This window comes from Aquila chrysaetos, chromosome 18, assembly GCF_900496995.4.
Source record: "Aquila chrysaetos chrysaetos chromosome 18, bAquChr1.4, whole genome shotgun sequence".
NCBI classification, from domain to species: domain Eukaryota; kingdom Metazoa; phylum Chordata; class Aves; order Accipitriformes; family Accipitridae; genus Aquila; species Aquila chrysaetos.
This window is the reverse complement of record NC_044021.1, coordinates 24,998,193-25,025,651: the sequence shown is the minus strand read 5'-3', so window position 1 is coordinate 25,025,651 and position 27,459 is coordinate 24,998,193. Positions and strand designations below refer to the sequence as shown.

Sequence of the window (27,459 nt, the reverse complement as noted above, 5' to 3'; positions counted from 1 at the left end):
TTCAGTGAGCAAAACTCTGACACTCTGTTAGCATATATAATAGAAAAAAACAGTGACATTTAAAACATCTGTCTTGGCACTCAAGTTGCAAACACTACATATACCGAGTACTCTCCTCTCTCCCCACATAGACAAACATACACAGAGGAAACAAGTCAGGGAACAGCATTTCCTATTTCACATATCTATAAACCCCTCCTTTACAAAGACAAAAAAGAATAGAATTCCTTCCTCAGTATCTAAGGCATAGAGCCATATGCACAGTCAGATGCACCTGCACACCTGTTCTGCCATTTCCCTTTCAAGCACAGAACTATCTGTATCAAATCACGTTTTCCATTTTTTCTTGGCCACAGAACGGCCAATCCAAGCTTACGCAGATTAAACAAACTGCACAATACCACCCTCTCACACACACGCTATCTGCTACACGACTACCCAAATCCTTAGCTCTCCCACCGCTTGTTCACAAGGCATCTATCTACCAGCACCAGTTACACATTGCCAGCATAGGGTTTAAGAGTGAAAAACTAGGGCAAGTAAAAATAACCAACATGTCAAAACCTGAAAGAGATACAGGACTGGAAAGGAAAAAAGCGACAGACTAAGCTGACAGGGACCAGAGTGAACAGTGGACAGAGCAATGAGAAAAGATACTGTACTGAATTGCAGTTTCTTCTGTCCCAATTTAGGTCCAGTATGCCACATGCTGTACTGTTTGATACTGGAGCTAAACACAAAGATTCATCTGCATTCAATTTACAGACTACCTTTAACCAATTAAGAAATCTCAATGGATTATTAGCAACGGCTTTACTAGTTTCATGCTAAAAAATATTTCTTTAATATTCATTTCAGATTACTTGTTAAGAGGATAAAACGCACAAATATTTTTCACAAAGTACCTCCATTTGAGAATAAATTTCAGGTTTTCCTGTTATAATTGGTTGATATTGCCTTGAAAGCCACTGCATACCTAAGGCTCATCTTTTATTTTTTAAGAGCTCAACTGTCTGAGTGGAAAACAAAATAAATGTAGCTGACAAAGCCCACCACATGGCATATACGAAACTCAGATTTCAGCCTTAAAAACCTGACTGAATTTACTCAACATAAAAAGTTAAGCAGCATGTTCAGTATATGAGCATTTCAAAACTACACAATTATTCCCCATTTCACACTTCAATTATAATCAAACTGCAAAATTAATACAGCAATAATAATTCAAGTGTGGCTCTATTTTGTGCATAAACTACCAGCTATTGAAAACTGGTTAGTTATTTTATACAGAAGAAACAGCAATAAACATGGGGTCAAGCTAACCTGGAAACTTCAATTCAAGACATGAAGCAATGGAACATCTCACATACTGAACGCAGCATACAGAATCCTGCCTGTAAACTTTATAAGGGTAATCCTAGTCACAATACTTTGATTCACTGTATCAAAGTGGAAGATATGAATTCTATGGGGCATTACAAAGATGTAACTATCAAAGAAAAATGTAATGGGTTCAAAATTATCTTTACATGAAATTCAAGTGCATACAGCACGTAGCAGCTCTGAAAGTATTTATCCCAACAGGAATCTAGGCAATAGCCCAGACCACAGCATCATCAAACACACTCAAAAACCTCCTAGAAGAATCAACACAGAGGGGTATTTTTGTTCCTATGAGTCAAGCCAGTCCTCCATCCCAACATTTAAGGACACAACACTGCTATGAACAGAAAGAAACCCAGCATTCTCAAACTGGTTTGATTTGAAACCAGACACGTAGTGTCCCATTTTTAACCCACCTCCACTTTTTACTTCTTTGAAGGCAGCACTTCCCCTTCATCACTGCGTGTCCAAAGAAACATCTTAGAAGTACATACGCTCATAGTCCCCTCCAATAAAACAGCTAAAATACATCCGTTGATAATTAAGCACTGCTCTGTATGACGCTTAGTGTGTGGGACCTTCAAAATACTATGCCTGACTATCCATAAAAATCAGTTCAGAGTGAAAAAAATTCACATTGTCTCACTCAATGGAGAATGTGTATTTCCACCAGACAACACCACTGAAGAAGCTGATGCTTCTTCCTATATATAATGCTGTACTCTAACATTTGTCTTAGTTCTTGAGAAGCCACACTCATATAGCAATATTATTTCTGACCACAAAACATCCTGGATACTGTAGGCAAAGTTTTCTATTACTCCAAAGAAACCTTCCCGAGATCAGCATGCAGCCACAACAGTGCCATTTGGAATAGTGTGATCTGAGTAGATCTGTCAGACTCAACTGCCAGATTCTGTGTTATATGGACTCAGCTTTCAAAATAAGATCATGTAAACTCTCTAAATCTCTGGGAGGCAGGTACCTCTTGCCACTCCCTGTACATACTCTCAAGGACACCAATTCAGAAGTGGGACTGGAAGCAACTGCAACTGTATTCTCTATTGATGGAAAGTTCAGTATAGAGGGGTCAAGAAGGGCTACAGAGATGGTACTATCTCAAGCAAACAAGATGCTTGGAAAACAAGCTAGTTTGGAAGCACTAGAAGATAGATGCATGTTCTGGCTTACCTAAAAATCCTATGCTGTTAGCAAAAAAACCACCTCATACCTCAAAATTACACATTTTCACGCATGGATACTTCCTGATTTGCAGCAATTCCCATTTATTTGTAAAAGCACAAAGTTAAAAATTCATGCGCTTGTCTGTACATCAACAGTATTCACCTTGAAGATGCTGCTCACCTGCAACTGCAGCTAGTATAGCACTTTTTTGAATCCTGCCTTACAACGGAAAATAATTAAACATGTAGTGAAATTTATTATCCATCATGAGCACAGATTCAACTAGGAGTATCTCATACTCAGATTTGGAAAAAAACATTAACCTTACTATATATTATTATGCACTTGTTAGAGGAAAGAAAAAAAAGAAGAAAGGGAAAATGTAACTTCAAAATTAAATAAATCTTTCCTTAAATGACAATAACAATTAAACAGATATCCAGTCTTCATATAGATTAGCTATACATTTTTGCTGCTTCCCTGCCAGCTCTGACATAAATCCATTACACAAGTTGCAGGTTACTGGCTTCATGCCTACAAACTTCCAGTTACTTGTAAACAAGCAAAAACACTTGACCAACATCCAAAAATTTCGCAAAAATAACAGTCAAATGATTTAATACTGAATTAAGTATAAGTTCTAATAATCCAAATAAGGTATCGGGTTTTTACAAATCATTACTAACTTCCACAGAGAATGCACATTTCACATTCAGTAAATGAAACATTCACCTGGTACTTGCTATCCAAGATCCAAGTCTTTATGCCGGACAAAACTGGGCAGAATCATAGACTGTCTCAAGTTGGAAGGGACCTATGAGGATCATCGAGTCCAACTCCTGGCTCCTCGCAGGATTACCTAAAACTAAACCATATGACTAAGAGCATCGTCCCCACTTCCCTGGGCAGCCTGTTCCAGGGGCCGACCACCCTCTCAAGTGGAACCTTTTCCTAATGTCCAGCCTGAACTTCCCCTGACGCAGCTTCATTCCGTTTCCTCGTGTCCTATCGCTGGTCACCAGAGAGAGATCAACACTGCCCCACCCGTGAGGAAGTTGTAGACTGCGATCAAATTAGTCATGTGATCATCTTCACATTTTAATAGAAAAAAAATGCCTCTTGATTTTACGTCTTTTTAATGTGTTCTCGCTGCTTGTTTCTCTTTCCTGTAAAATAATGTAAGCTTTTCTGTATGAACATATCTAAATGTATCTTTCCATGTAGGGAAGGCTAGAGACTGTCTTGTCTTTACTTTCTCCCTCAGGAAAAAAAACCTAAACCAAAACCACAACAGTATTTAAGACTGACATCTTGTTTTTCATTAGGTTTTCCATATTTTGGAAGTGGGCAGAAAGGTACTGCAGGAGTAGTAGACACCAAAAAACATTTTCACTATTACTGCTGACGCTGGAGAGCAAAGATCCCCCTGCAAAGATGTACCTACTCACTATAAAAGAGTGACTACACAGAAACAGATGGCAAGTATGCTACAAAAATCTTTAACACCTCATTATGGAGAAAATTAAGTTCTGTTGTACATTGTCACAGATAAACAGCAGCAATATGTCAATCATGTTAGCCCTCTCATGTCATATTTATCAAAGTGGAACAAGTTAAAATGACAACACATACAACTTTAAGCATTCAGAAACCCATGAAGAAACTATGTAATCTCAATTACCATGGAGATGAAGCTAGGAATGTTTATTGATATATACTGAAATTTGAATATATAAGTCATGAAAATGACTTGAATACATTGTTTTGCTTAAGTCTGGGCAGAATTAGAGCTCCAGGAAAGGAGGGCTTCCATTCCTCTCAGTGTTTGTCTATGCTGCAGACTTACAGATTCATTCCTAGAGCTCTAACTACGGCAAGCCAACGGTCAACACAAGGTAAGTACCCTCTCGGCTTCTGGGTTCCCATGGCTGACTCCATGCCATCCAGGAATACTAGCCAGATTGGAAAACAAGAAAACCCACAAACACACCTATAATTCCCTGCAACACAGGCTACAACATTTGCTTGAAAAATACCATTTCTAACAGCTTTCAAAGTACTTTTTCATTTTCCTCATGTTATTATCACGGAATTGTTATTTACATAAGCTTCTCCAGCTCCCTAGTCAGTCTTCCAATTCCCCTACAATCACCTATAGCTACAGACCCTCAGAATTTTGCATTTACTGTACTTTCTTCTCCATTCATGTAATGAACCATGTAGTTTTCTCATTGACTAAAATATTCCTGTTCGCTTCTGAGTTATAAACAGAAGAGGCATTTCCCAGTTGTCTTCTTACATCTGCATGCTGTGCAATACTGCATGCTAGCATTAACTGCAATCCTTATAAATACTGGATTAATTTCACCTTACACCTGAGATTAAGAAAAAACAATTGTGTCCCTTTACAGCTCCAAGAAAAGCTCTCAAAGTTTTAAGATAAAGCATTACTGTTCCACATGTCTTAAAACACTATTATGTGTTGTTATTATTAAATGTTATTAAGTAAATGTGTTAATCAATTATTAACTAAATGTGTTATTAAGTTTTATGCTCTCTTCACATCTCCAAAATCTATTCCAAACTGTCAATAAGCTATCTGAACTCATCACATCATCCCTTCAATTGTCTTATTTAGGAACAGTATGCACACCTGTGCTCCTACTGGAAACTAAAAATGTATTTTAACAAAAGCCAAGGAGAAGATCTAGGAGGTAGCACATCTGTTCAGGGCAGGGGACGGTTTTTCAGCTAACATACAAATGCCTTTTAGCTTTTAAAAACAGGCAATATTTTCTTCTACTCAGGCCTCTTCCTGCCCTAGTACCAGTGCATTACAAAATTTTCAGTTGAAACAATAGATATATTACTTGGAACTAAACTGTTTTAAGCACATTGCAGTCACTTAGAGCTGCTTTGAAATTAATTTTTTTTTTTAAAAAGACAATAATCTGAGGATATTCAAGGTTTAAATATAGAAAAGCCTTTCACTTAAGTTGTTAGTCTTTGTGATGCAGTCACTAGTTAACATATGGATCTTCAGCTCAAATGAGTCATTAATTTCACTGCAGAAATGCTGTTGATGCATCTTCCAGTCAAATACAATGTTAACTTTTTCCTTTGCCATTAGAGTGAGCAATTGAACATTTCACTCCCGACTGGTTCTTTGGCTTAAGAGTCATACTCTGAAATTGAAAACTGCTTGCTCCAACAAAATACACTTCTCAACAGAACCAGAAAACATTTAATTTCATTAGTCTGACGGCATCCCCAGCTAGGCTAAAATGAAAAAAAGCTCTGCTGGGGCAGGACGGAGCTTGAAGCTGAAATACAACATTGAAACAATTATATGCATCTCACTGAGATACCCGAGTAAAATCTTCATCAGAAAGACCTCTACTCATTTCCCTAAATCCTTACACATTTTTTTCATTAGAAATTTCAAGTACTCACAACATATGATCTGTAAGCTGCTGCCAATAATGCTGAAATAGATGCTAATGACCTACCTCATACAAGACAGATTGATCCCCAAAGTAATTCCCGTTTTCCAAATTCTACCATAATTCAACAGACTGATGGATCTCAGTAAATTTCAGGGAAGGCAGATTACCTATGTAGCCACTAGAGTCTTCCCTACACTCTACAATAATTAATTCCAGGTTTAGAGATTAAGGCAGTCCTAAAAAGTTTCCTAATAAAAATCAAAGCAAATATCTCAGTCTCCTAGAAGATCTGGAACAGGCACAAGTGAGCAGCTGCAAGCTCACTCCACCTGCACTCTAAGATAGCAAGGTGTAAGGCAAAAGAGATGTAAAGGCCAGACACATTAGTGCTAATCTTGTCTACACTAGTATATACTGCTCAGACAGGCCCCAAAAGGTATCAGGTACAGAGAGCTGACAAAAGAAAGAAAGAAAAAAAAAAAAGGCAAGAAATAGTATAAACTGATGAGAGCAGCAAACCGAGTGAAACTTGGGTGTATTGTTCTTTCTTTGGACTATAGAAGAAACAGAAAGGAAGGAAACAGACAGTTTCCAAAACAAACAGAAGAGGGGTTTCTTATACATGGCTGGAAAAAAGAAAATAATCTCTATCCACTAACAATTTATGAGTTCTCCAGATTCTCCAAGCAAAAGGAGAGGTGTTAACAAGTAAGAAAGCACAAAATATATCAGGAGGGCATATTTGCTGAAGGATTTTCTTTTATCAGAAATTATTAACTCCACTAAATAGGAATAAAAAAACACCAAGAAGTTTAGAAAAGTCTAGTCACTGACTAAGTTCCACTAAGGATTTTTCTGCCAAGCTGCAACTTGCCATACAACACTTCAAACAAAGCTGTATATACAAACTTCAACTTGAGATGCCTCCTTCTAGCATCTCCATGGATTAACTTTCTAATACAAAGTGTGATGGGAATCACTTGCTGGTACCCAGAAAGTGAGTCACCTTTCCAGAATGAACATAAGTAAAAAGAGTTTCCTCTGACAAGAAAATTAAGTTGACTTTCAAGGTCACAATAATTTCTTAGTACCCCAGAAAGCCAACTGAAATAAGCAACACTGTCTTTATTAGTATAGTAACATAGAGGGAAAAATGTTCACAGCTCTCACCCACCATTTGCAACCAAACTGGAAAGCTTTTTCTCCTTTTTGAAAATATATAAACTTTTATATTATTTAATTATATATATAACATTATATACATAATTATAATTATATAATATAAACATATCTATCTATATAAATAAAACTTGTCCTTGAAGGCTTCAGACACAGAAAAACACTGATTTGAGCATCAGAAGGAAGGTATCAGTAATCAGACAGCTTAGAACATTCACCACAGCACAAGCCAGATAATTTAATTCAGTAATTGTATTCCCTTCACTAGATAAATTTAAGCATATACCAACTCATGAAATATAAATGCTTACATTCAATTAATCTTATAATTAATCAAAAAATAGACTTCCTTGAAGATTCTCAAATAAGACTTGAATACTAGCTAGTTAGTACTTCAGATAAGTACCTCGATATACTTTTCTTCAGAAGGTAATTAGCACGTTAATAATCTTTAGTCTCTAAAATATATTTAAAAAGTATCAACCTTTTCCACTATGATGAGGTCTCCAACTTGTATGTCTGAACTCTTAACTTGCACTTTACCTTAAAAAGAAGAAGAAATGTAATCAACTTAGGCAGACATTAATAGAGAGTCACAAGAATATAAATCCCAGAATGAAAGTTATACTTAAAGACGTTATTGTTTGGTGAAAATGTTACAATTTATACAAAATGGATCTCTGAGGAACACATAATAATGAGATTTCATCTGTTTGAATAAATAATTAACTGGTTAAAAGAGTCTAGTTTTGTAACTAGTTAGCTATTGTAGAAGTATTAGAGGAAAAGAACTATGTATGGAAGATGCTCAAGTCTGATCTATAGTATCAATAACAGAGTTGTAAAATTGGAAAAAGGAGTCTTTCACATCTCCTACTGGACAGCACTTCTATTTCTGACAAGTCAGGAGTTGTTAGGCTTACAGTCATGGAGCATTCTCACACACATGAGTTGTCAGTCACAGCCCAGTTACCAACAGGTAGCTTTGCTTGGCCGCTGAAGTTACTGATGTAATTGGCACTGTCTGACACTTCTTGGCAATTACAGTGGAAAAGAGGTAAGTCTCTCTAAAGTGAGAAGACATGCCTGAAGATTTCATTTTAGAAAAGTAAAATATCAAAAGCTGAAACAGAGGTTTTTCGTTCTCTAGAGCTGCCCATTCAGTAACTGCTGTGAACAACTCATTCAAAATTATACACAGCACATGTACCAATTTGATTTCTGTATGTTCTGTAGGGTATTAATATTTGTAAGACTGTTAAGTTTTAACATTCTTATTTGATGGACTGAAAAACTGAGACAGAGAGGTTAAGCTACTGCCCAAAATGAGTTATTGTTGATCTCATTAGAATTCAGGAGTCCTAGTCCCAGGTCCTTGCTACAATTCCAGAAAAAGTTGCTTCCCTGGGTTAAAAACAACCAACCCCCCCCCCCCCCCCCCCCCAACTTGTAGACAAGTCATGACGTATGAATATCCTCTTCCAAGATATAACAAGCTGATAAATTCAGAACCTGTTAACTCAGGATATAAACACATACATATTTACACAGCCTGATGAGCTGAAACACACACCCGTACGAAATATCTTTTCCCATCAGAAACACTACCATGATACCAAGCAGCAGGTATCTGATCAGCAGCTATCAGATGAAAAGTATGTCAAAACATGGTAAGGTGCTAGGGTTCTAAATAAAAATCAGACTCAACAAAGTAGAACAGCAGACCCACAAAAGCACAGGATGAGCAGCAATCAGTTTGGAGTTTAGTCAAAAGTATTATGAATAGTAGGTTTGCCAATGCACATTCTATCAATCTCAAAGTTATACGAAGTATAAAACAAAAACTAAGCTAGGTTCCAAATCCCTGAGACCTCCTCATCATAACTCTCAAAGAAGAGATATCAGGTAGCTAACCTCAAAAAATTCCTTATACTTATATGTGCATTTAGTCAAAGGTAGTAAGATTCATGTTCTGCATAATTATTTTCAGTACTTGCTCTTTAAAACTGCATTTCATGAAAAAGTAACAGTTGTTTTAAGTTTAATTCAGTCAATAATAAATGTATTCCTACAGCTAATTTTTAATACATTTTCCATGACATTAGCATTTCTAAAATGTGCAATGTCAGAGGAAAATCAGAACTTTTGTTTAGCCTGGCTGCAAAGTTATTTCTGAAAGCCAGTCTTGGTTATTGATAATGATCTTTGATCTAATGATCAGTTCAACTTCTCGGTTGCTAAAAAACACCTCTCCCAGCCCCCCTCCCCCCCCCCCCCCCCCCCCCCCCCCCCCCCCCCCCGGCAATATAAACCAAATTATATCTTCAATCTGACTCCTAACTCTGCCATAACACATTTGCGAGGATGAAGGGAGTAGCAGAAGACCAAGGTATAAAAAGCTGTGGCAAGAAACATTAGCAGTTCTCTACAGGAGTTTCAAGACACCTATGGAAATTAAGTTAGTGTCAATCTCGCGACAAATTTTTTTTTTTTTTATCTAAAGTAACAAGTACTAAAGCTCAACCACTAAAAGAACAGTCTGATACCAGATCAACATATTTAGTCTGCTTAGCTGCATGAGCCTGTGAATTCTCTTTATAAATTCTCAAGTTTTGACTAGAAGTGAATAGTATATACTGGAAAAACATCGTAATGTTTACTTTGCTTTCTAAGTCTGTTAGCTTTACCAAAAGGATAGCATGTCCTATTTTGTTTTCAATTCTTCTGCTAACAATTTTCATCAGTTTATCAGTGTGATAACCAAGTCAGTCAACTGATTATAGTAATAACAGACACAAAAATCCTAGTACCAACTGCATTAAGTCTCAGATCTATGTCACCTATGCAGTCCTGTATGACCAAAACTATTCAGAGATACTAATCAAATGCAACTACTAGCAATTTTATCAACTCAAACAATTGAATTTTCCAGTCACGTTCTAACAGCATCTACAGTAAAGATCAAAAGACACTAAGCCATTCATTTGCAACATGATGTAGGGCACACAAAAAGCAAAGACTCCTGGTACTAAGTATACCAACAGGAACCTACACTGCACCTTTGCTTGTACTCAGTCTAGCAATCCTGGGAATTTCACATTATGAATTGAAAAGTTCCCTTATCAGATTGTTTTCTAGGTGGCTTAATATAACACTACAGAAGACAATCTTCACTACACACTAACATCTCTTGTTAGAGCATCCTGTATATTCCCACATGTAAGGAAGTGGCCTGTGACATATAAGATAATTAATTCTACAATGAATCTGAATGGCAGGATATATTCCATTAAAAACTAAATGATAAAACATGGCAGTAATTCAAAGAGTGGCTTAAAATTTTGAAAAGTCAACAAATAACACTTTCCTTTAGACTAGCAAAAAAGAGAATCATTAGATACCATTTCAGAGAACATTAAAATAATGCAATACTACATCTTAGTGAAAATGCATTTAGGGAAAAAAAAAAAAGACACTGAATGTTATTCACTGCATAAATTATTTTTGCAAACTATTTTTTCTCTAAAAACATCTCCGTAGCAAAACACTCTTCACCATCTGTGTAATTACCAATAAAAAGTCCAAAGCTGTCAGAAGTGGCTGCGCATCCAGACTTTATAGTCCACCAAGGCGCAAGGCTTTCGCCTAAAGCAACATATAGAATTATGCAGAACTGGAACATTGAAATGTGTCTGTAGTAATTCATTATACTCCCAAGATAAAGCCTTTTGAAATGAATTGCAATGATTTGAAAAACTAATAAATATCTCATATGTGCTAACAAGTATTTCACATAAAAATTTAAGAAACGAAGTAAACAAAATGTGGGTATATAGTATATCAGAAACGACTTTGTTTCTTTTTATTAAAAAGTGTCTCTACTACCCAAATGCAAGCCACTCCTGAAAAAACAGTAACTTCTGAGAGCAGCACTTTCAAATTCTTTTTAATTTGCTACTACATCTTACCCATGATACCTTGAGTCCTGTCTGAAGTACTGCTTCTGGAGTTGGTAACAGAGCTTGTCTCTAACCCATAAATATAAAAGTCTAGAATGAAAGGAGTCAAGTATAGACCATATGAAAATTTTACCTGGCATTTTATTAGCTTGAGCTATCAGCAAAATTAGAGTATACATAATATAATGGGGAGCTGGTGGGGGAGGGCGGCAGGGAAAAGCTTAAAGCTACAGTGAGTCCAAGGTGAGGATGCTGATCTTTCAGTACAAGCACTGTCCTTAGGTCCTTCTTTCAAACTCCACCTTACACAGTGAACTGAGGTTAGTCTTTAATCACCAATATAAAAGTCTAGAGAGAAGCTTCCTAGCTCCTCTCTCCATACTATCTCCTCTTGGGTGAAAGGGAAAGCCTTCATTCTTTCTTATCCAATGTCTTGGATGCTGCAAAAATGTGGAACAAAACAGTCCTTTTAACATTTTCCTCTCTTTCAGCCTTGTTTTGAAATTCTTTCTGCCATTAAAATTTCAAATTCTGTTTCTGCTGTTGCTTACTGCTTCCCTCATCAGCTAGATTAAATTGATACAATTCTTTAAAAAATTATCTGTTTCAAATGGTCTAAATACCAGGAATGAAGTTATCGGCAGGTGTGAAATACTGCAAGCAATAAAGACCTAACGTTGTACCTCCAGATTCAGAAATAATGTTGTTCTTTTTTAATGCAGTGGCTTTTTAAAAAGCCAAAGGATGACCTGTTCTTGAAGAAAGCTGAAATTCTAACGTTGCAAGAGGTTTCAATACAGATTTCCAATAACTGCAAAATATTACAATAATCAAGACATTCTGACAAACATCATCTTATTTAGAGTTGCAAATAACATAGGTATAAATGATTGAAAAATGTCTGCCTCTTGACAGAGACGATTTTGCAATTTAAAAAAAGGTTAATTGAGAGATAAACTGAGTAAGGTAGCATTTTAGGAACAGAGCAGCTCCCACTCCATAAACAGAAGTTCAAAAATAAAAAAAAAAAAAATCAAATCACTGTAGTGCTCTCAGACTTCTCAATTCTCCAATGTCCTGGTTTCACCTGGGATAGAGTTAATTTTCTTTCTAGTAGCTGGTATAGTGTTATGTCTTGGATTAGTATGAGAAGAATGTTGATAACACACTGATGTCTTCAGTTTTTGCTAAGTAGTGTTTAGACTAAGTCAAGGATTTTTCAGCTTCTCATGCCCAGCCAGCAAGAAGGCTGGAGGGGGACACAGCCAGAACAGCTGATCCAAACTGGCCAAGGGAATATCCCACACCATGTGATGTCATGCCCAGTATATAAACTGGGGGAATTGGTCTGGGGGGGGGATCACTGCTCAGGAACTAACTGGGCATCAGTCGGTGAGTGGTGAGCAATTGCATTGTGCATCACTTGTTTTGTATATTCCAATCCTTTTATTATTATTATTGTCATTTTATTATTGTTATTATTATCATTTTCTTCCATTCTGTTCTATTAAACTGTTGTTATGTCAACCCACGAGTTTTACCTTTTTCTTTCCAATTCTCTCCCCCATCCCACTGGGTGGGGGGAAAGTGAGTGAGCAGCTGCGTGGTGCTTAGTTGCTGGCTGGGGTTTAAACCACAACATACAATTTTAAAGGAAACATACTACATTTCACACTTTGTTCTCTTCTTATGTATAGCAGTTACTCATATTTTCTCAATTTCACACAGTTTTGGCATATATTTTCAACTTCACTACATTCTTAAGCACCCTTTAAGTATACAGCAAAGACATAAGTTTCACATTCGAAGCCTGGATGGAATTATTTCATTAATCTTATCTCTCCTCACATTTATTTTTTCTTTTGCTTTGCAGGTTGCAAAGTGAGAGAGAGTCCTGCAACATTTCCAAAAATCATGTTAAACATCCTGAGATGAAGTGCATGTCTCTTCTGCAACTCTGAGTTCTGACTATTACAGTTATTTTCTTCTTGATCTTTTTTCTTCAAAACTTCAGTAACACTGCATGGGCAAATCTAACTAGGAAAGGGTCAGGGCAGGACCCCCAACTTCAAGAATGAGAAAGGAAAAAGAGTGAAAATTTCTTTACAATTTTATTATCCAATTGGCTTTTGACAGCTTAATGAAAGAGATAATAGCCTGTTCATGAACTTGAGGTGACTCTTCTGCAGAATAGCAGCATTTTTTCATAGGCACTTAACTGGTCATACCTAAGCGCACGAGACAAGAAGCTGCACCAAAAGTATAACGGTCCCTTAGGAAAGAAAAACATTAGTCCTCCTAAACCTGCGTGCACAGGTCTAAAATTTTTTCCATTGCAGTTTCTGCTCTACAAAAGGTTATGCAGGTGAGCTGCTCTGAAGCAGAAAAAGGCAATTAAATTGACAGGATCTTCAATAGCAAGAGAATTTCAATTCTACAGGCAGATACTCTTCCTCCCTCCAACTTTAACTTGCAAGCTGACTGCAAACTTGTCTATTAAGGATTTGCAGACTTTGATATGCAAAAAAGGAAAGTACATTTTGCAACAAACATCTCAATAAAAAAATTAAGACAGCAGAATGCATCATACACTGAACAACTTAAGAGATTCAATACCATAATCTAGGAAAGTATAGAAGGGAAAAGATTCACATGAAAGACACAGAGACAAGTATGCTTAATTGACTTGCTCACAAAAAAATTCAATACATTTACTGATTGGCATGTTTCATCACTTGCCACAAATGGTTGAAGAAGTAGAAACCATTCAAACTTCATGTGTAGCAGGTTCACCTTCTTGACAAGTGCAAAGTTACACATAGCAAATTCACCAAGGGATGACTGAATACTGAGCTTTGCCATGTCACATGACAAATAGAAAGCCGCATAACACTGGATACCTCATGGATTAGAATTAGTCTACAGACATTAAGCTGGCCATTGCTGCCTAAGTACAATTGAGTAACACTTAAAAGAGATGTCCCATTCTCACTTGATTTCCTGATCGGAAGAGCTCATTATTATGAAAAAACCCTAAGACTTACTGATTAGAACAAATATTTATTCAATGTCTTGAATTACTAAAAAGAAATTCTAAGTCTTCAAGAGTCACTAACATGAATACACCAGCTTCAAGAAGTTGGTACTTCTTACACTAGCAACATGCAGGTGATAAGGCAACAGTCACATGTTTTACCTGTTTAGGGGTTTCTGAGCCTAAGAATGACTCCACAGAAAGTCAACACTGCTAGGTAGTCAAAGACTTCCTGATTTTAGTCTATTGCAACACTGTATAAAGAGATTTTAAATTACAAATCAGCCTACCCACACTATCTTCATACAAGTAATTAATCACAATTCAAATCCCAGTAGCTTCTCTTGCTACAAACACATTTGTTTCCCTATAGGAAACAAACAATTTTGCAAAACAACTAACTAGAAATGATTCAATTCTCATCTTCCATAAATGGTAAAATTACACCAAGGGTAACATTGAACCTTGCTAACTTTAAGTTTTCCTACTTTCCAATATGAGAAAAGGAAACCTGCTTAACCTCTCTATGTCAGTTTCTCCATCTTTGAGATGGAAAAAATACCTATTTCAAAGAAAAGACTGTAAAACCTACACAAGTCATAAAATCACTAGGAAAAAAAAAAAGATGCTAAAGCAGTATAAAGTGCAGTTCCACTCTGAAAAGCGACTCTTAAGAGTGGCATTGATTTTCAGGCTTTTAATTAGATCAGTATCAAGTTTGTTCATTCGCAAGTAACAAAGCCTGCTTTCTCCAAACCATTAGCCTGTAGGTTAGTAGAGTAAGCCTAACTGAATTCTTCCACTTGAAGAGTACTGCCAATATTAAAATTAGGTAGATTATATTAAAAGTTATTTAGAAAAAATTTGCAGAAGTGTAGGACTTGACTTTATTAATTTGCACAGAAAAAAACCTATTTCCTTCTCATAACCTGTAAAAATCTCCATCTAATTTTATCATAGCAGGAAGTCCCATTTTTTTGCCTGAAAATGATACCTTTCACTTTCAGAATGCCTTATTATGAAAGAACCCTATATTAAGGATAGGTGTAATTTGTCATCTATTCATTATTTTATATATGTGTTTGGGGCAATTTTTAGTACATCTTAATTTTGAGTGGGGACTGCAATAATGTTTTCATTCATAAAATTGGCCACAACTCAAAACATTGTTAGGTCATCAATCACACCATTGTCAACATGGGATTGAGAGTTCATTGTAAGCAGAGATCTTGAATCTTTACTTCTGTAGAATATCATGGTCTTAAAAAAACCCCACAAAACGGAACAAAAACCAAGTATGAGTTCATGATGGCACTAACACCAAAACCTGAAAGTCAAAGTAGACATACACATTTGAGGGTAAAAGCTGATATCCTTTTTTTAAAAAAGGGCATTTTTAAAACTTCTTTTGACCAAGTCACTGCTCTCTACATGTCAGTTCCTGATATAGCTGCTGGGCTTTACCTATATACTATTGCATACTATTTTAAAAATCTCTATTCCATATCTAGAAAACAGCTGTGTCAAGGTGACCAAATCAGATTTTAATCTCACAACTTCCTTATTTCTGGAAGAAGCTACAAAATGGAAAGTTTCTCAAATACACATAACCTCATGAAATATTTCATGAGCTGGGAAAGAAGAAATCAGGATTCCAAAACTTCTACTTAAATGCTGCTTAAATGCCCAGCAATTTACCAGAAACTCCAATATTAACTCTAAACAAGTTAAGTGAAAAAAGAAGCACAAAAGACACCAAACTTAGCTCTTAAAACAGCAAATGTCAGTCTTGACATTTACATCACAGTGGTAACTATAACCTATACATGTGCTTCCAGAATTAAGAATTTCAGATTACTAACACTATTGCTGAATGGGGTAGGATTGTACTATCTATTTCAAAGGTGAGTGTTCAGTGGCCTACCATAACAGATCCAAAAAATGAATAAACCAACTACCAGGTTAAATTACAACTTTGAAAGAACAGCCATTAAGAGTCCACTTCTTTACAGACTGTATTAAAGACTATAAAGATCTGGAGGCCAGCAATGCAACCACTTGTGTTAAATGATAGCTATCCCATTTGCAAATTTCCATAGTGGTTATGTCTAAATGTTGATAAACCTATTTCAGGCTGACAAGGAAGGGAAGAATGATAGGCAAATATTCCCTACAGTTGTTCCCTTCCATATGCAAACTCCAGAAAACAATACAAGTCTCCATACTGCGAGGAAGCGGTGTAAATTCCTCTCAGCTGCTAGGTTAGGTCATCACTAATGAGACTCTTGCCTTTTTACTTACCTTCCAACTACTTTAAAAAACAGGGTAAGACAGCACATACTTGTGTTACATTATAAGCTTTTCATCCATTTTTTCCTGGAGAGAATATTACCTAGAGCTACTCCAAGAGTTTAGTTTCTAATTAAGACTCCTGTATCTGGTGAGGTTACTCTTCCCACTGACTCTCAGAAGATATTCACCAGGATTCACTAAAAAGCGCAATGAAATGTATGGTGGGAATTAGTGAACAGAATTTACACTTGGCACAATGTATGCCATATACTCTAACTGCTTGAGACACAACCTCACGTTCCTTAACAACTTCCTGCTTCTAGAACTTTTATGCCAAGGAAAATCCTTAATAGAGACTTCCCAGGATATTGTAGCAAAATAACTTCTGAGTGTAATAGGAAGGTCATGTTGTTTTGTAAGGTTATTAATTACAGTTCGACTTGATAATAGGTTATTCATTATTTTCTGGCACCTTTCTATATGGCACTGTTCCGAATCTAAACAGTAAAATGTGCTAAGCAACATAAAAGTGGAGAGGAGTGCATAGTTTCTCCTCTTATGCCCGTGTTTAAAATTTACAATATCCTACCAAATTTAATTGTCACTCTACAGCTGAAGTGCTTCATTTCCTTAAAAGTCTTTGTGAAAAACTATCAAAGGTTTTTGAGTCCAAAAAAACCCCATAACTGTGATTTTTGCTTTTATTAATTTCTGGAAAGAAAAAAGCCTGTTCCTACTGCATAATCATATAGATTTTAAATCATAATGCAAAAATTGAAATCAGTATTTTTGATACTGAAGCTGATTCACAATACATCTTCCTTTTCTTAAGCACAAATATATCTACCAAGTTTGAAAGGCTCTAGTGAATTTTAATTAGATTGTATTTCTTAGTTACTGATCCCTTATTTCCTATATACACTTGATACATAGCTGACTGTTGCTGAGTTACTGTTCGGTATCAATTTCAGAGGAGAACTGCACTTTGAAGTAATAGTCCTACACAGCAGAATGCTTCAAAAATACATACAATTATACACATACACCTTTCCTTTAAAAACAACAAAAGCTTTACAACACTTCTTAAACAGTTCAAGTTTAAGTTGTATTTATCTAAGGGAAATCATGCACTTTTAATTCAGTATTAGTTTCATTCTGAATAGTGCAGCTTAAGACTATTAGCTATTTCTTTGAACTGAAAATCTGTAAATGTATATATAAGAAAAAGATGAAATATTTTAAGGATTTATACAAATGGTTTTGCTAACCTCGTACTGTCAGCTTGCTATATAACTGTGAGTTCATTTCCTTGTCTCTCTTGTAACGTCGAAATTCATCAACAGCTTCCCGTACCACTGTGACCGTCAAAACAAATCCCTGTTAAAGATATAATTATGCAATTCAGAATTCTCAAAGTGCTAGAATAGAAATACACAAGTAGGAACACTATACAGAGTAAGAACACGTGCTCAGAATATTTATTTTTTCCTCATTTGGATTTTAGTGTTTTCTTCAATCCGTTAAAATAGTATCTTGGTTTATTCCAAAAAAGAAAAAAAGTAAAATCATACTTGTACATTGTACAATATAATTAGAATAACTACATCTCCAAATATATGTAATTTAGGTATAATTTGAAATTTAAAAAATTAAACTGCTTTGGATGAGCTGAAGACAGCCTTTATAGTTCAATAAGCATATTTCCCTATCTTACACAAATTTTAGGGCTTTACCAAAACCGTTTTAAAAGTCTCCAATTCTAATTTTGAGTTCACTGCCTTTTTCCTCACAGACAGAAATGAAAAGGTAAATGGATGGCTAGTTTAATTAATTTTGCCATCTTAAACGTAGTTATTTACCAATACGTCACAAATATTGACAAAGAAAAAGGGGGTTTGTTCTGAAAAACTAAGTATCAAAATGCTTTGGCTGCTACTTTGACAGGATAGTGCCACTGCAGCTTCTACTGGAAGTGCAGAGTGCGCTACATGCGCCTAAGGTGGTCTCTGGCCAAAAAAGATGGTAAGCTAAAAAGAATACAGAACAGCTCAGGGATAAGCACGTAAGAGTTTCTCCTCTCTCCCTTTCTAAACCTCCTCAGATATGGTCTTCTGGCTTCTTAAATTCAAGCGCTCAGTCCTTCTACATCAGTGAAAGGGAAATAAAATTTTCAACAGTAAAGGGATCTTATCATTACTGTAAGATGGCTAAAAAATTCAAATATTCACAAATCCTCCAACAGATAAGGTTTTAGATTATCTATCTAGCTTCAGACAGCCACCAGTACTTTCCTTCTATAGAAGGAAATTTATGCCATTAGACTTTTCTTGCAGGCGACAAACAGTTTGCCAACCTTCCCCTAATCTCCGAGCAATAAGAAAGGAGTGAAGGTGTAGAGTTTTCCTAAAGGAGTCTTGACTAAAATTCTCCCTTTCAATAGCAAAGGCTGTTTTCAAGTTCCAGCCCCAAATTTCAAAGCTTACTCTGTTGCAACCTTATAGTTAAACACTTCTTGCTTGTTCAGGTTTACATTAGCTACAACAATTATATTAGAACTACGTAGAACAAAAAAGTGCCTTTGCAAAATGCATTCCTTTTCACTCCTAGGGCATAACTGAATGAGCAGTAGGGTCCCCTTTCCTGGCAGCAGCATTTTCACACGCTTTGGCAGTATAGATATTTTAGCAGCATAAAAAAGGCACTCCTGAAGCACCTTCAAATACATTTTCCATATATTTTCCAGTGCTTGATTTAAGTGTATTATGCCTGTTTGTTGTAAAAACTGTTGAAGTAAAAAACCAAAACAACCCAAACAAAACCACCCCCCCCCAAACCCCACACGCCACTGAAAAACCCCCAAAACCTTTTAGCACATAGTCAACTTCTATTCAGTTGGTTTTAAAAGTATCAGGCCAAACAATCTTTCTTTTCCTTTAAAATCTTGAGAGAAAATACAAGCCAAGCCATAGCTACTCCTCTGATTATTACTGAAAATTTATAGCAGTTACATGCTCTTCAAAGAAAACCAAACATATCTGTTAAGCAACAAAGACAGCCCAATGGGTCTGACTTAAATGTTTTTTATATTTTCACCATACGTACTGAGCCTTACTCAACGTCCAATTAATCTCTTTTACCTGGAGGTTAGTCATTAGTAGAAAAGCTATTCAAGTAGAAACAAATGAGTTTAGCAAAAAAGGGTACCACTAGCACTGAGATATTGTTGTATTTTCAAGCTGTATGTGAAAACTGGGAAACATCATTCAAAATATCCTTGAATAAGACAAACACGTCTATACAGAACAGATTACCAGTGTTTGCAAAATACAGTATTTTCTCCCTTCTTTGGGCAGGGATGAGATTGGCTGAGATGCTAAGTGATTTTTTCCTTACTACCCCACTAATTTATAGAGCTGTACACAGCACTTCACTGTGAAGAGACCAACTCCCAGACGAGGCTGACTTCTGTCTTTTCTTACTGGGTCAGTGACAAAGACCTTTGTAAATATCCATTTCAAATCCCACTGTTGAACAAGCTTTCTGTCTTGGAAGTGGCTTTTCTTGCAGCAGAAGCCAAAAGTTGTCTGGAAACAGAGGTGTGAAGAACCTCCCGGACACTGTCTCCATTTATCAATACTTAAAAGGACGCATGTTGCAACAATTAAAACAATGAAATCAATCCAGAATATTTACTCTATTGACTTGTTAAGAACGACCTTTACTCAAGCAGTCAGCATGTCACTGTTCCTCTTGAATACCACTGAGAATAAATGCTACTGAAAAATACCATTTTTTTTATAAATTTAGAAAATAAAGCGTTTGTTGTTCCTGCCTTGCTTTTAAATCTGGGGTGGAGGGGCTGTGAGGAAGATGAAAGAGAAGGTAATGATCTGGTTACAAACAAGAAAATAATTCCAAATCATGGAATACTGCTGGCAAACTACCAAAAGGGCCTCCTCTGAAGAGAATACAATTTTCAAACCTTAGGAAACCTGAGTCAGAAGCAACTGGTTTGAACAGTTTCCCAAGAAAATACTGCAGAGGGCTCAATAATAAAAAGACATATTGAAAGGAAGCCAGTGCAATTGGCAGGGCAATCAATTAGGAAGAGCATGTTTAATGAATGACTTCTTTTCAAGACGCATTTTCCTCCTGCTTTATCCACGGCTTAAAATATTTTATCTCAATTTTTATGAAAAAAGGACATGATTAAACCCAATACAGAAGGAATGCAAAAAATTTATGCTTTCAATTCTGACCTAGCCTGAAAACAAAATAGTGAGCAAACAACAATAAACTGAAAGAAATTTAACACACAAATTACCTACGTTACTAAATAGGGTTGTCTACTAGCTGGAAGGTTTTTTTCAGTTGGTTGGTTAAAACCTCTCAAGTGACCAGCAGCCAGAAAGGAGCACTACTCATTCAGACTAGCTGGTTAACAAAAACGACCTCCAGCATGAGGGGCAGGAGTGTGGTAGGCAGGTGGAGGGGCGGGCTATCGAACAACAGCTTCTGGAGTATCTGCTGTAAAATACTGCAATCTCAAAGAAGCATTTTACTTCTGTTACATACTTTAAACACTGTAGTTTACCAGGTGCAAGTTTATGAAATGTACATATACATGAACTTTTCATCTGAAGTTAAAAACCAAAACTTCTAGTTAATAGTATTTTTCTGTTTACCAGAGGAGCCCAGTACGTGTACAGGTAGCCTATTTTCAATGCTGGTACAAACTGTGAGCAGGACACGACGAGAAAATAGAGATTCAAGAAAAACTTGAACTGTTCATATAAAACCTAAAATGAAAAACACAAAATAGATAAATGCCTTAAAATTTGTACCCATAATGTACATAAAATTCACTTTTTCATAACAGTAGATATAAAACCATTATATGGCATACTATTATATATTGTACTATTACAGCACTATATAGCACAATACGCTATATATCATCACCAACCACTACATGCACTATAAGTTATTTTAATCTTATACTGCTATTTTTGTTGAGAAAAATCCTTTGATATTAATGCCTCTCTTCACTCCAAAAAAGCAATTTTGGTATTTTGAAAACTGGACTATGCAAACTCATCAAATCTTTACAAATATTAATCAAATCACTGTACAAAGATTTACTCTGAAATTTTAACAGTAAACAGAATTCAGATGTTTGTAGAAGCATCTTGCAATTATTTTATATCCAAAATAGTTACCTTTGTTTATGAGTTAAAACAGTTTTTGAAATTTTTTTTTACAGTATCAATAAAAAAAGCAAAGTAAGTTTGTATCTGAGCTTTCATTGCTTACATTAAGTTTTCATTTAAAACTAAAACATTTACTGCTAAAACTTTTCTTCCTAAAAATACAGCACTAAAAGTGCTTAATTTTTCCTTAAAGTACCAATACTTAAATTCTATTTTATCTGTCTCATGACGTCTTTTTGTCTTAAAAATTTTCTTATCCTGGCCTTAAAATAATAACAATTAAAAAAACCCATTGGCATCAAATGAACAGAAACCATTTACAAAAATATTATTCTAGTCTTTGTCATTTGAACTTTTAGAGAGTAACAAAACTGAGTAGGCTATACCATGCTGCTCTGCGTCCCTGTGAGAATACCCTAAGACTTCAGCCCTGTCAGGAGCACATACAGAAACAGTATACATGAACTCCTTGCTACTTTTGTTCACCGCAGTCCCTCAGCACACTCTCTCCTCAACACAGCCACTGTGAAGTGTCTCCTCTTGCAGGGCTGCAAGCTCTACAACTCTTCTGCCTTCTTTCTGAAGTCCTTTTGTTCTCAAAGGGACAAAGGCTACCATCAAGTCAGACGCAGTCCTTCAAAATTACCATTTCCCACTGTTCTTAAAAATAGTGAAACTACTCAATGTTCAAGAATAAATGTTGTTTAGGAAGATGAAGTGAACACTACAGAAAAGATCCAGTGAGTAAGGCTAAGCGACACTGCTCTCTTTCCAAATGGCTATCATGTGGAAATCTCAGAATAAGGTAGTATTCTTCAGTTTCCATAGGAAGACAAGCTTTTTACAAAAGCAACCACAGTTTAAGTCTTCAGAAAGTTTAAACTACAGAAAATTTGTAACAGAACAACATGGGCTTTTGAGGTAATCTAGAAGAAAGGCTCAGCATTAGATTTCTCAAAAGATTATTTTACATTAAGTATTAGTACATAAGATATGTTTATTAATAAATCAAAGATTTGGTCTAAACTCCAAGATAATTGTCCAAGTTTCAAGTGAAGACACAGTCACCTTATCACAGAATACATTGTCCCATATTCCAAAGGAACGACAGATGCAGACATTCCTTTGGTAATTAAAAGCACCAGTTCAGCAAGCACATGTTCTCAACATTGCTTTAGTTATAATTACAATGCCAAGAACATTATGCATTTTATAGAGTTTTGAATCTTCAAAGACTTCACATCTTTCTTCAGTAGGCCAGGATAACATGGCACCTCCAGCAGGATGATCAGAAGTGGCTACTCAAGTTGGAACACTGAGACTTGAGAAAATGAATAATCAACTGTTTCAAAGCTAAAAGATTCAAAATAGATCAAAAAGCCAGATTTAAAGAGTGTCTTCATCTTTTAATCGTAAAATGCAGTTAATATTACAATGACTTCTGCATGAAGATCAACATTATTGGACAGGTATTTATTGCTGTTATCAGTCCAACATTATTACTCAATTATGTAAAAGTCTATGCCCTAGGAAAAAATATTCAGGGAAGTTCGTTGCAAAGTGTCTTTCTGGCAGGCACAACAAAGTAGCAGTACCTCAAAATTGCCAGTTTCTTGCAAGAGTGCTACATCACTGTTCAGCTAAAGGCTACCTAAACAGCGTCAAGTCAGAAGATTTTTTCAATAGCATGGAATTCTATTCCACTATTTACCAACAAAACTGTAAAGCCTAAGCCTAAAAAGTCAAATTTGAAGTTGCAGGGAAAGTCAGAGCATTATTCCAAAATGAAACTAATTCAGGTTGAACCTGTACCTTGTGTTAATACTGATGAAGTTCATATACTCATTTCTAGCGGTATGTTTAACTGTTTACAAAGACTTGACATACCAGGTCAAAGAAAAGTCCACCGAGTACTTGGGGAGGTGCAGATCTGCAAGAGCACCCATCTTGCAGGTGAAGGTGGGAGTTAATAAGCACCGTTCTACAAATCTTTTGAATCCCAGCATACCAGTGACAGTTCATTCAATACAAAGCTAAACACTTCAATCTAGTTAAGCAAACTGAAAAGTCTCCAGTTACATAAAACTGATTTAACACCCCCCCCCCCCCTACCCCCCCCCCCCCCCCCAAAAAAATAAAAACCAAAACCCAGACTACTGCTTTGAAGCTCAGGAGAGGTATGACAGAAGACAGTCTTTATGGAAATTTACACAAAACTCCCAAGCAGCTATACCAAGATGTATATGAAATAATAAAATGAAATTGAACAACGTGGTGTAAAGGTAAAAGCAGTAAAGTATTGTATATAAATGTTAGGAAATTAGATGATATTTTGGAAATGTTATAGCTCTTTTAGCCAGTAAGTAAAATTCTGTTGACCTAAACATTATTTTAAGCTTGCATTTTGACATGAAATCATTGAATATTACCCACTGCCAGCTGCAATGTTAAAAAAAGATACAACTCTAAACAGAAGACAAAACCTCACATGATGAAAATTTCAACCAGGGTAAAACACTGGAGTCAATATTTATGACTTAGTCACATTTATGGATTTGGAACCAACACAACTATCTTCCTTGCAAATTACTTTTAGTGGAACAGCTTAAAAAAAACCCAGCTACACAGTATTTCTAATAAATTAAAAGTGTTGATTTATGTCTAAAATTAAAATTTAGAAACATTTTATTTTCACTAACTATTGGGCTTTACGTTTGGGATCTCACTTCATTTTGAAGTTACTACTGAGTTTCCAAATACTACCGCCAAAATAAAAAAAATCTGATTCTGCCTATACTGTAAAAAACAAGACTTTCAAAAGATTAAAAAAAGAACAAACATTCTCAACAGGTAATTGCAAGCTATGGCTGATCCCTATAGTAAATGTGAATCTAGTTTAGGATTTGTAATCTACACTGCAGATTTCTAGTCACAATAATCAATGGTTTACTATATGCTTAATGAATTTTGTGACCTTTAGGAAAGCATAAGTGGCTTACCAATTTCAGTGTATTTAATAATTTAAACTTCGGAAGAAAACATTTACTTTGTTCAATAGAGATGAGAATATTTTATCCGCCTGTGATAAGTGACATTTTATTTCTTTGACAGGAGATCAGTCTTAATTACAAAGCCATTAATTTTTTCTGTTTTAATAAAGAAATGTATTAGAAAGCACCTGCCAGTCATTGGACCAAAGAGGCCAGAAGAATAGAATCAATACTCTTATAAACCAGCATGATCACTTAAATAAAAAATTTAAGACAAAGCATGTCTATATTCAAATGTAGAAGACATTCAGGTTTTGAAACAGGACACAGGACTCTTGGACTGTATTAGTAGAAGTATGAGTAGAAGTGTATTAGTAAAATTTGTAATATCACAGCAGCATACATTTTTATGTTTTAACTACTGAAGCTTCAAAACTTGTCTTCTCTATTGCTATATTTCATTACAACAATTTTTTTTAAAACTATGAACGAGACAAAACCATAATGTCTCTTTTGTCGTCATATACACTGTGAACATTATAGGCAAAAAATTAAAATTAAGATGCAATATGGCTTCTTAGAAAAAAAGTAACAAAAACCTTTTCCACTCCACAATAAAAGTATTGTCTGAAGAATTGCATTCAAAACCAGAAAGACATCACTATTTTTAAAACTGCAATAAGAAACACACCTCTGAAAAGTACTAACTTACTAAACTAGGCCTTATTGTCCTATAAATTGAAGAGGTGGGTTGGTTTTGTCCTTTAACGAGTTGCCTGTTTCAGAATACGTTATTCATTATATTTTCAATGGCAGGGAGTATGAGAAAATATCTATGGGAGTACATTGTGATTTTCAACTATTTATTTCTCAAGTGAAGTCAGTGTTTCACAGTATTTTCACACTGACTATGTAGAAATGCTTCTGTTTTTAAAAGAGGATTACAAATTTCTGATGATGAATAGAAAAGTGCAAGGAAACCCATCTCAAATTTCTAAAGCTTCACTGAATTCCAACCACTCAATCATACACACTGTGCTTCTTTAGTAAATATCCCTTTGAAAAGAAAGCAATTTAGAAAAAAAAAAAAAACAGCCTTGCTCTCAATGGTGAATTTTAATCGAAGACATCAAGATAAATATAAAAAGAAAAAGAAGAATCTGGGAAAATAAAATTATCTTTTTTGCAGAACCATCAGAAACCACTACAGAAAATATAGTCAGCCCAACACCAAAAAACAGTTAATAGCCTTACCCCAGGTATAAAGGTAAAGACGTTGTATTTTTGATTTTTTATGGCATTTTTGGGGTATTTTTCTTCACACTTTTCAGGACACCCAAGCCACACTGTGCGAGCCTTCAGCTCTTTCTTTCTTCGGCAAATGTTTATGAGCCAATCAGAACAACTGAAAAGAAAAACAATTGTTTACTTTAAAACTAAAAGTTTACTGTATGTGATTACTATTTCCAAACCTGGAACCCTAAAGGCAAATACCTAAGAAAAACAGGCTTAAAAATTTTTTCCACATCTAAATAAACAAGCATGATGTTGACTTGTAATGTTTAGGGCAATTACATAGTACTCAACTCATTCAGATACATACATATATAAACACTTGGCACATTCTTTACAGGAATTCCTAATAAAATAATGACAAGTTTCACTACACCTTGCCCTGACACAGGTTCAAAAAATTCTAGTTAATACAAGTCTGCATTAGCAGTGGCTAAATTCCCACACCATTAAATAATTAACTCATGAGGAAATAAGGCTTCTGTCAGATAAAATTAGAAAAAATTCAACAGCTTTGTATACAATTTCCATATATTTTGCAAATCTTAGTTTCCTCCGTAAGACTGCCTGTAGGAGGCATAGCAGGGAAGCAAACCTAATGCCACGCTGCCAAATGTTTTCAAAAACAAAAAACAAACAAACAAACAAACCCCCAAAAACCCCAAACCAAAACCCCACAATGTAAATGCAGATCGCACAGTGATCTGCAATGGTGAACTTCACAGGAGAAAGGAGAAGCATCCTTGCCTAACCAGCTTACAAATCTACTGAAGAAGGTTTAAACAATAAGCAATGAGATATACAGGAAGAGCTCACAGCCACCTTTAAACAACTGGAATATGGACAAAGACACAGGAATGATGGAAGGAGATCACACTGTAGGAGGAACAAAAGGCTGGCAAACAGAATGATGCCACTGAGGCTCAGCAGACTATTTACTAACAACAGTAAAACAAGAAACAAACAAACTCACATAATATTATCAGCCTAAGACTTGCTAGGACTAGCCAACAGGGGCAGATTATTAACGCAGATGAGTACAGATGGTTTGGAAAGAACCGGTAGTGTGGAAAGAAAAGCGGGCTTGCCATACGCTCTATATACTTGTTTTACAATCCCATATGTTAAAGGAGAATTTCTCTGCATTTTTTTAATACTGGGAGGAGGTGCCTTAATCACACTGGAAGACTGTTTTAGGCAAGTGAATCGGGAAGACTGAGTGTCATGGTTTAACCCCAGCCAGCAACTAAGCAGCATGCAGCCACTCACTTCCCCCCACCCAGTGGGATGGGAGAGAGAATTGTGGGGGGAAAAAAAAAAAAACAGTAAAACTCATGGGTTGAGATAACAACAGTTTAATAGGACAGAAAGGAAGAAAACAGTTATAATGATAATAATAACAATAATAAAATGACAATAATAATAATAAAAGGATTGGAATATACAAGTGATGCACAATGCAATCGCTCACCACCCGCCAACCAATGC

General features: G+C 35.7%; 1 protein-coding gene across 2 annotated transcripts in view; it reads right to left on the bottom strand.

Annotated features, from left to right (window-relative positions):
• ATP9B (ATPase phospholipid transporting 9B (putative)) overlaps nt 1-27,459 on the bottom strand; it is a 171,179-nt gene that overhangs the window by 118,913 nt on the left and 24,807 nt on the right. For both annotated transcript variants that reach the window (XM_030041747.1, XM_030041748.1), the window contains exons 3-6: nt 25,933-26,083; nt 21,164-21,277; nt 17,747-17,855; nt 7,678-7,736 (exon numbers count right to left, since the gene is read on the bottom strand). In XM_030041747.1, the coding sequence (XP_029897607.1) occupies nt 7,678-7,736; nt 17,747-17,855; nt 21,164-21,277; nt 25,933-26,083 (433 nt within the window). The remainder of the gene's footprint in view (nt 1-7,677; nt 7,737-17,746; nt 17,856-21,163; nt 21,278-25,932; nt 26,084-27,459) is intronic.